This window comes from Hydra vulgaris, chromosome 04, assembly GCF_038396675.1.
Source record: "Hydra vulgaris chromosome 04, alternate assembly HydraT2T_AEP".
NCBI lineage: Eukaryota > Metazoa > Cnidaria > Hydrozoa > Anthoathecata > Hydridae > Hydra > Hydra vulgaris.
The window spans coordinates 44146273-44157171 of NC_088923.1; the positions used below are offsets into that span (position 1 = coordinate 44146273).

The 10899-nt window shown below is 28.5% G+C and overlaps 1 protein-coding gene across 1 annotated transcript in view; it reads right to left on the reverse strand.

Moving 5' to 3' along the window:
* The window catches only part of LOC100212369 (fibrillin-1), a 65158-nt gene extending 54961 nt beyond the window's left edge, over positions 1 to 10197 (reverse strand). The window contains exon 1 of the mRNA XM_065796423.1: positions 9112 to 10197. Within this exon, the coding sequence (XP_065652495.1) occupies positions 9112 to 10126 (1015 nt within the window). The 5' untranslated portion in view covers positions 10127 to 10197. The remainder of the gene's footprint in view (positions 1 to 9111) is intronic.
* Positions 10198 to 10899: the final 702 nt, after the last annotated feature.

Below are 10899 nucleotides of genomic sequence, written 5' to 3' on the forward strand. Positions count from 1 at the left end.
AACCCTTAGATCATAAGAAAATGATCCTAATTTTAAAAATGTACTTAGCAAATTTAAATTTTTCCTAACGTGCTTCAGAATTCATGGCTTCAATACTGAAAGAAAAAAAATTACTTACCCAAGTACTTAAGTTACTTTTTATTGTGAAAAAGATAATAATAATAAAAATAATAACAATAATAATAATAATAATAATAATAATAATAGTAATAATAAATGAAGCAATTTTTCAAAAGATTAAAGTGCTTTTTTGTTCATATATTTAATGATAAAATATTGTATTGAAATAATGTAAACTAAGTGATTGGTGTCAATTCATAGGCAATTTAAATAGTAAACTAAAATGCATTTTCTTAAATAGCAGAAAAGAAGATGGGGTACTGATTGGTCTCAATGCAAAGTTAAAAGAACAATACTGTAGCATCTTGTAAGTCTTAAATAAAAAAGAAATTACAATGACCACAAATGGCAAATTTTTGTAGATTTAAAAATGATAAACATTCTTCTTGGTCAGCAAAGTGGTTAGACTAATTCTCCTAATCCTTAATTATTTATAAAACTGAGAATTGTGAAACAGCTAGTAAAGGCTTTAGATGGAAATTAAAAGTGCCTACATTTGTCAAAAAAGTTGTTCAGGTCACTATGGAAAAATTCAAAACTTACTCTCAAATTAGATAATTTACAAATGACACCAATTTAAAAATTATATGCATGAGGAATAATTTTAAAGCTTGAAATTCTGTGATGGGAAACTTTATTGTTAATTAAAAAAATCAGAAAACTATATTGAACTTGAATGAAAGACCTCTATATAAAATTAAAAAAATTAGGAGCATAAAAAGTTTACATATATATATATATATATATATATATATATATATATATATATATATATATATATATATATATATATATATATATATATATATATATATATATATATATATATATATATATATATATATATGATAAATGCAAAAAAACTGTTGAGGATATGCTAAATTTGCTTCTAGACCCAATAAATAAATTACCAAATTTTTATGCTATCAATTTATCTCGTCTTCCTCCTGTTGGTAAGGAGCACATCGATATCAGTGCTTTGCTTCAGGAGGTTACCTATCTCCAATCTGAAGTAAAACAATTTACAATATTTCAGAATGAAACGAGACATTTAATGAGTGCAATGAGCAATAAGGAACCTTCTAGTACTAAATTCCAAAATGATCCTAGCAGTTCTATTAGCCTTGATGTACTTGATAATACTGAAAACCCTTCTTCTACTAGTGATAAACCTATTAAATTTACAGGGAGACCACTGATGTCAGATATTGTTAAGAAGTGCGTACATAATCTACCTGTAACCAAAAAAGTTGTCCATTCAAAAAAACACATTTTAGGTACATCAGACTCCAACAGTAGACTTAAACCAATCTCTTTAGATAAACTGCCCAAGCGTAATATTGATATATTTGTCTCAAGATTAGATCCTTCTACAACAGAAAATGAGGTAATCGATTGCACTTATGATATTTTAAAAATTAATAATGATGACTCTGTAAAGTGTGAAAAATTAAAATCCAATTTTAGTGGTTATTCCTTGTATTATATATCTGTATCTGTAGATTCCTTCCAGTTAAAAAATAAAGTTGTTTATTTAATGTCTACTGAAGCTTGGCCTAAGGGTCTACTGGTATGAAGATATTTTAAACCCAAAAATGGCGAATAGCAACAGTATATCTTTTTGTACATTCAACTGTCGTTCTTTTAAAAACAGTATTTTTGCAATCAAAGAATTGTGTCTTACATACGATTTTGTTTTATTACAAGAGCATTGGTTATTACCTAATGAGCTTGAATTATTAAACAATGTACATCCTGACTTTTATGGTACTGGTATATCAGCAGTATTCATATCATCTGATATATTAATTGGTAGACCCTTCTGAGGGACTGCTATCCTTTATCGAAAAAATTTGGCAAATAATATTATAATCATTAAATCTTTAGAATCCAGAATCACTTGTTTAAAAGTATCTGCCAATATAGGGCCAATTTTGCTAATAAGTGTGTACATGCCAACAAATTATAATGACGAACATTATCTTCATAATTACATGGATATATGCTCAAAAATAAAATCACTTATACTGAAAACTTGTAGGAAATTGTTATAATGGATCAAGATTCTATGAAGAATGTTCTAATCTTGCTTTAGAAAATAAACTGATTAAATCTGATATAAATTACCTTGACAATATCTGTACATATATCAGTGACAATGGTGATATTTATTTGTGGTTGGACCACATTCTATGCAGCCCAATTATTGATAATCTAATTATATCTATTTCAGTTTTAAACAATGTTATTGCATCAGACCATAAACCATTAGCGTTTCTGATCTTTTGCTCATTAGCAAACTCATCCAAAATATATAATAACAAACCTTATTTTAATATGACAACTAGATCTCCTAACTGGCAAATTTGTGACAAAGCTACCTTAACACATTATGCAGAAAAAGTAGATTCTTTATTAAAATCCGTACATGTACCCCTCTATCTACTTACTGAAAATATTCCAAATGGCTACAATACAACTTACGATATTGATTTATTCTATAACAACATTATAAATACTATGCAATCTTCTGTATCTGATACCATACCTCATTGTAATTTTAAACATAAAAACCATGAATATATTACTCCAGGCTGAAATGACTATGTTAAAGATAAACACGACATTGCAAGAGATGCCTTCAAGCAATCGATTTTTCAAGGAAAGAAGAAACAGGGTGACATTTTTGAAAACATGAAGCGCTCTCGTACTACTTTTAAATTAGCTCTTAGATATTGTAGACATCATAATGAACAAATTCAAGCCGATTTATGTGCAAAAAATATGAACAACACAGACTCGAGAAAGTTCTGGAATAATGTGCGAAAGATCAGTAACAGTAATGCAGCGAACTTTGTTGCTAGTGTTGGAGGTGCCACAGGTGATAGTCATATTGCTAATATGTGGAAAGAGCACTTTCAAAATTTGTATAATTCAACTATCAATGAAAAATATTACCTCAGTTTCATAAAGGAAATGGAATTTTCCACAGAAAACTCTGATATTATTGTGAGTTGCGTTGACATATCCACTGCAGTAAAAACTCAGAAACTAGGAAAAGCACCTGATAACCTTTGTATGGAATCTTTTATGTATGGTGGAAGTATATTGCAGTTTTTTATTATTATTTTTTTTTAAATTCATGCATTAAATTTGGTTATTTACCATCCACTTTTTAAGAGGCCACAATTATTCCACTAGTAAAATCTAAAATGGCTGATTTAACAGATGCGAATAAATATAGTCTGTGTCCTCTGCTATGTCAAAAATTTTTGAGAGTCTTTTATTGCAGAAAATCAATTTGTACAACATTAATAAAAATGATGATTACCAATTTGGCTTTAAACAAAATCACTCAACAACGTCATGCTCAAACTATTTTAAAAAGACTGTGCAGTACTACACATTTAGAGGAAGCCATGTATTTGCTTGCTTCATAGACTTTAATAAAGCATTTGACAGTGTCAATTACTGGCTGTTGTTCAAAAAATTATTAGATACTGGTCTGCCCAAAAAACTTGTTTGTATGCTTGCATTTTGGTATAGTAATCAACTAATGTCTGTTCGATGGCAGAAAACAAAACCAAACAGTTTTGGAATTGGGAATGGGGTTCGTCAAGGTAGTATATTGTCACCACTTCTATTTAACTTTTACATACAAGATTTGATTTCATCAATATCAAACCTTCGTATTGGATGTAATATAGGTGGTATATTCATGAATGTGTTGATCTACGCTGATGATATGGTTCTAATTGCACCTTCCAAATAAGGAATCTTCTTTAATTAACATGTCCTTTAATACCAAGAAAACTGTATGTATGGTGTTTAATCCAACTAAAAAATCAAAAGTTATATCAAACTCCTTCCCAGAATGCTGCATATCAGGGTGTGAAATTGCTTTTGTTGAATCTTTTAAATACCTTGGTCATATAATTAAAAATGACCTTACTGATGATCTTGATATAATCAAAAAGGTGAAGGGCCTTTACACACGTACAAATATCTTAATTAGACGCTCTCATTTATGCTCTACCAGAGTTAAGGTTAAACTGTTCAAAGCATATTGCATTTGTTTATATGATGTTCCTTTGTGGCAAAATTAAAATGATAAAAAAAAAAGGCACGCCTTCAGTATTGCTACAACAAATGTGCTAAAATGTTTTTCGGATACAACAAATATGATAGTATGTCTTACATGCTTTTAGAGCTCAGAGTACCATCTTTTCATACAATTATCTTAAACTATAGACATGCTTTTCTCAAACAGTTAATGGCTTGTACCTTAGTGAATCATTCTATAAATTCACTTAATCAAAGTTTAAAATAATACTTTTCTTTTAAAAACTATGGACCTGGCACTTAATTTGTACATACCTGTTGTCTGAAATATATTATATATATATATATATATATATATATATATATATATATATATATATATATATATATATATATATATATATATATTTATCTAGGAGATAAAAAAATTTAAAAAAAAAATAGTGAAAAAAAGGAATTTTGCTAAACTAAGGGATATTACATTTGGAAAAAACTATGGCTAATCAATCAAAATGAATACGAATATTTATTTCAGCGTCCCAAAACTATTCAGGTTTTACAATTCCAACAACAAATTATGTGTTGACAGTGTAATCAATTGATTTAAATCAGATTTAAGTTCATTTATTTATTTTGACTTAGTTTTGACATTTCATAATTAATTGATTTACCTTTAATAAAATAAAAAGGTAAGTTATTAGAAACTTTTTAATAACATGTATGAATCAGTTCCTTTTTAATAAAATGGATATAGCAAAAGGTGACAATAAAGCACTTCACAATAAAAGTAAGAAAAGAAAAATTGAAGACGAGAACAGATCATTTCATGGTGATTGGACAGAAAAAATACGCATTTATTGAAAAAGAAAATAAACCCATGTGTTTAATTTGCAATACTGAACTAGCTCACAATAAGACATGTAATGTTAAACAAATGAATATTTCATCTTCCAGCAAAGAATCAAATATTACAACAGAAGCAAGTTTTATTTTAGCTTGGAACATTGCAAAAAGTAAACATCCTTACACCGATGGAGAGTTTGTAAAACAAAATCTTTTTGATGTGATGAGTTTTAGATCCTAATAATAGCAAAATTCAAAGGTTAATTTCAAACATCTCTGTTTCTCGACATACAACTGAAAGAAGAATATCTGAGATTAGTGTCGAATTTGAACAGCATTTGTTAAATGACTTAAAAAATTGTGAAGCATTCAGTTTAGCATTGGATGAATCAAAAGATATTCAAGATAAATCTCAAATGGCAGTATTTGTTAGATATGTAACATCAGATGTACTTGTGAAAGAAGAGTTGATAAATTTAGTAGAGCTAAAAGACACAAGTTGTGAAACTGATTTAAAGGAAGCCTGTTCTAGTGAAAGCCTAAGAACAAGCTTGTTAGTGTTGCTACAGATGGTGCATCATCAATTGTTGGAAACACATTGGGCTTATGGGTTTACTAAATAGTGATCCTACGTATCCAGAGTTTATCCCAGTTCATTGTGTGATTCATTAAAAACATTTAGCAGCAAAACATTGTAATTTTCCAATCATTTTTAAATCAGTGCTGGAGGTTGTAAATTATACTCGATCTAATGCAAAAAATCACAGACAGGTTAAAAATTTCATTAGTGAATTGGATGTTGCTGACAAACCAAGTAACTTGTCATTTTACTGTGCTGTAAGGTGGCTTCCAAGTAGTGACAATCTTTATAGGTTTCTAGAACTATTAGAACCAATTAAATGTTTTTTGCTTGAAAAGCATAAGACATTTAAAATCTTTGACAATGTGATTTTTTTGCAAGATTTTATTTTTAACTGATGTAATGCAACATTTACAAAATCTGAAATTGTCGCTTCAGGAAAAAGAAAAAAATATCTGATCTAGCTCAGAATATATTTAGTTTTTTTTAAAAAAATTGCTCTATTTCAGAAAGATCTTACCTTAAAAACTTTTAATCATTTTCCTCAAATGAAGAAGATGATTCATAATCCTAATCCTACAATTCAGTATGATGATCATAAGATTGAATCACATCACAAAAAACTACAGAATTTATTTGAAGACTTTCAAAACAGGTTTAAAGATTTGTATGCTCTTTAATCATCATTAGCATTTTTAGTAAACCCTTTTTTAATTGATATTATTAGTGATGGTTGTCCAATACCACAAAATAAACTTGATGAAACATCTCAACTTCAAATGCTGCATAAAACACTAGCTTTATTAGATTTTTGGGAAATGGTTCCTGAAGTTAAGTATCCTCAACTAAAAAGGATTAATATAAAACTTATTTCAATTTTTGGTTCAACATATACATGTGAATCTTTATTTTCGACTATGAAATTTGTTAAATCAAAGTATCGTGCCAATCTAACTAGTGAACATTTGCTACAGTTGCTTAGAGTATCAACTACAAGCTTGAAACCAGATTTTAAAAAACTTACCAGTAGTGTTGAAAATCTTAGTGCCGAATAAATTTATAGTAAATTATGCAAGTTATTATACAAGAAGAATTTTTTAATGGTCTTTTACAAAAAATAATTGATGTTATAAAAAGAATTCTCTCTGTTATGTCTAATTTTTTGCTGAATGATAAAAAGATATTTTTTAATTGTAAAAATAAAAGTAATTTAAACTTAATTGAAGTTCATTGAAATTTTTTTTTTATTATGTTGTCGTTTATTTATTTTTAGTAACTTATCCTATTAAGTGTTTATAAGTAAGTTCAATTCGAATAAAAGCAAGTTTAATTCAAATACATTAAAATTATTTTTTTTTCTCAAAGAAACCTTTTTATCTTTAGATTTTTATATCTTGCTTACAATTATTTTTATAAGGAAATTTATGGTTGTTGTAATTGTGTTAATTCAAAAAAAAGTTATGATTTAGAGATGCTTTCTCAATTTTTTCTGCAAATGGTTTTCTAATGTGAATAAAAAGGAATCAGATTTTATCTAGCCAAGTTTACATTTAAAGAATAGCTTTTACTTTTTTTGTTGTAAAAAAACTAAATACTAAATATAAATTGTGTACATACTAAGTTTATTTAGAATAGTACAATTTCCATTAAAAAAATCAAAATATTGGATGTATAAAAAATCTAAATTTTCATTCGCCAATTATCTTTTTTTAAAGATTAAATTGGCATAGCAACATATTTATTGCGGCTCTTTATCCGCAACATATTTATTCGGCACACGTCATTATTTATTAGAGGCTCTCGCGGCAAAAATTCTGGTCAGCGCTGTTCTAAGTCATAAAAACCATTTTTTCGGGGAACAGGAAAAAACTTATTAAATCCAAAATTATTACTTTAATAAATTCAAAATAAAAATCTGGGTGCTTTTTGACATCTTTAAATAATAGATTTGTTAAAAAATATATCAAAATTTGTGATATAGTTAAAGTTGTCTGACTTAAAAATAGTTTTTATGACTTAAAACATTTTTGTATACATCGATTCAATTGGTATCTATGGCGTTTCGAACAAATTGCGCCTGTTGCTTTCAGCAATAATTTTTTATTAAGGTCTGATGACTAGAATATGAGCGATACTTTGGCTGACTAACAATGCGCGAAGTTTGGGAAGTTCGGCTATAGGCTGCCCAGGTAACATATTTTGAATCTCTAAAAGGGCTCCGAATGGGCAGAAACATACACAATCCGATTTACTGGTTATAAAAGGGAGGCGTATGAGGGTTTGTTAAAACTAAAAATCAAAACAAGTGTTTGTTTTGTTTTTTAGTTTTAACGTTTAAATGTCAAAATGTGTATTGAATTTAGGTGAAATCGAATAAGAGATCGTCCATAAACTACGCAACGCTAATTTTGATTAAAAACAAAAGTAGGAGATCTTAAGCTCTTTTACGCAGCTATATTTATTAAACCTAATCTGCTATTTTGATTTTTCATTTAACTTAAGGCTTTGCTTTGTCTTGTTGTTTTTTTTGTTTTGTTTATTTGCGTTGCGTAATTTATCGACGACCCCTAAATATTATTTTAGATAACGACATTTTTTTGATCGATCAAAAGATTTTAATAAACCATAATATACTATTAAAAAAATTGAACAAATGAAATAAAAAATTATAAGCTACTTCGTTTTGAATGTTATCTAAATGCAGTGCCGTGGCTACTTGGTTAATGTTCACCCCTCTGTCCAAAACCTTTCATTAAGGCCCCAAAATTTTGAAAATTTTTCCATTAGGAATTATAAAAAAAAAAAAAAAGCACATGGCTCTGTCTAAATGATTATAAAAATATCATGTACTAGTTATGTATATAACCAATACTCTTGAACATCATATGCTGGAGTCTCTTTAGCTTTAAATGGGCCTATAAAACGTACTTTTGCTTTGTCATTGACTTTTGCGTAAAATGTTCCTATTTTCTGAGGGAGACAAAATTTATCTATGATTGGTAAATCTCCGGATATTATTATTTATAATAAAGTTTTGAAAAAGAAGTGAAACTTTTTTGAAAACTAAATTTCTCAAATTTTAAACTAAAATATCTTTTTAACAGTTTTGATATTAGAAGGATGATAAGAAGGTAAAAATATTCGAATTTAAAAATAAAACTTGAATTAAAATTGCTTTTTCGAATTCTTATGAAGTAAAAATTGTCCTTGTACAATCCTTGTATAATCTAATCTTCAACACGCCAAAAACTCTTTTTTTATTTAATGAAAAATTCTTTGTTACCCAGTTTAGCTTGTTCATTGCTACATTTGTAAAACCTCTTTTCTTACAAATTAAAGAAAAACTTACTTCAACCTAATAACTCATTATGCACAGCAAATTTTTTTAAATACATTGTATATACTTACAGGGCCGCCGAGAGCCATCACGCCGCCTGGGACAGCAAAATTTCCCTATATTATAGATGAAAGACAAATAATTAAAAATAGTATAATAAAAAGTGTACCTTGGTATGGAGCATATTCCGTTGGATTAAGACTACTCATTAACTGGTTCGGTATTTCTTTAACCGAATAACCATTGCGTTGAGAATCAGCTTGTTCATCAATAGCTGCACTATTGGGATTAACTGATTGGTCAGGAATATCAACTATTTCTCCTAAAGAATTTACCATGTTTGCTGGGGGTACACGTGGACCAACCGAGTTAACTTTTCCAGGGTCAGCATCAACATATTCTTGAGGAACATTGTTAAACAGGTTAGCATGTGTAATCTCCATATCTTCTGGAGCTCTGTTGAAATTTGCACCGTTTTGTATCCATGACTGGGGAAGGAACTGTCGTTTTGATCCTGAATGAAAACTATGACTGCCTTTTCTATAAACAAAACCATGGTCTTTATGATGGGGCTGGTGTCGATGAGGGGATCCGTTCATGTGCGTCTTATGATACACATCAAACCTTCTTGAAACGTAATGAGGTGGAACACCCTCATCAAAGTGATCGTCTTCAACATAATTATCTTCTTTTTTATCATCGGGCTCACTTATAGCATCTGGAATAGTATCAACACCATCATCAGTATCAAGTAAAACACCGTCATGATTATCGTCAGTATCATAAGCTACACTTTGATTCATTGGAATCAAAGTCTTACGCGCATTTTTTTTAGCATGTAATCTAAAAGAGTCGGTATCGCTAAATGATTTATTTTTGTAAACAGGTATATCTTTTCTTCTTTCCCCAATATGTTCTTGTTCGTGCTCGGGTAAGTTGTGATTGTAACCTGATCTCTTCTTTAATTCATTTTTGTGAAGTTTGTCCTCTGAATTTGTTGCTGTAATTTTGCTTTGAAAATTCTCATCGTTTACTCCTCGAAGATTTCCAATGTGATTTTTTTCATCTGCGATGCGAAACTTAGGTTCTTTATCTTTAATGTCTTTTGTATTTACATTTACAAACAAGAGACCGGTAAATAGAAAAAAAAATACGAAGAAATTTAAATAAAAAGAAAAATTCATGTTTAAAATAATAAGTAAATAAAAAATTTTTGTTTTGGCCCTGTCTACAAAAAGAACCAATACAAGAGGCATTAGAGCGTATCGCTGCAAGTTTTCCACAGTTTCGCACAGTATACCAACTACGTAATTAAAAAATACAATACTCAATAAAACATTAGAGTTTTTTTTCAATATAAAGAGTTTATGTTTAAATATGAGATTATCTTATTATATATTGCAATATTTGTTATATACTGTTAATAATATACAACTTATAAGCTTACTTTTGTATTTATTTTTTTTTGAGCTGTTATTCCATGTTTAAACGGTTTTTAATAAGGAAATTAAAATAATATAATTTATATAATAATAATATAATAAGGATTGAAAGACTTTAAACATGAATTTCTTGCGCTTAGCAAAAAATACCTTGTTCAAGGTAAAATAAATCGTTTTACAATTTACTACTAAATTAGTCGTTTTACTAGTTTGCATATGGTCACAATTAAAAAAGCTTAAAAACAGAGAGACCAATATTTTTTTATGGTTTCGTCTTTTTGCATTCCAAAAAACTTAGGTCTTTTTCAATTTTGAAAAAAGATTCAAAAAGTAAAAAATCCATTATTAGCTGAAAAAACTTTTTGCAAGTTTTTCACGATTGATCTTTTTCTTTACGAAGTCAATAGGCCGGGTGAATAAAAACGAGCAATTGCTTTTACTCCGTAATTGGTCAGCTTTACGCAAATAAAAGTTTAAGAAATTTTAGGTAAGTTTTTATTTACGTAAAGCTGACC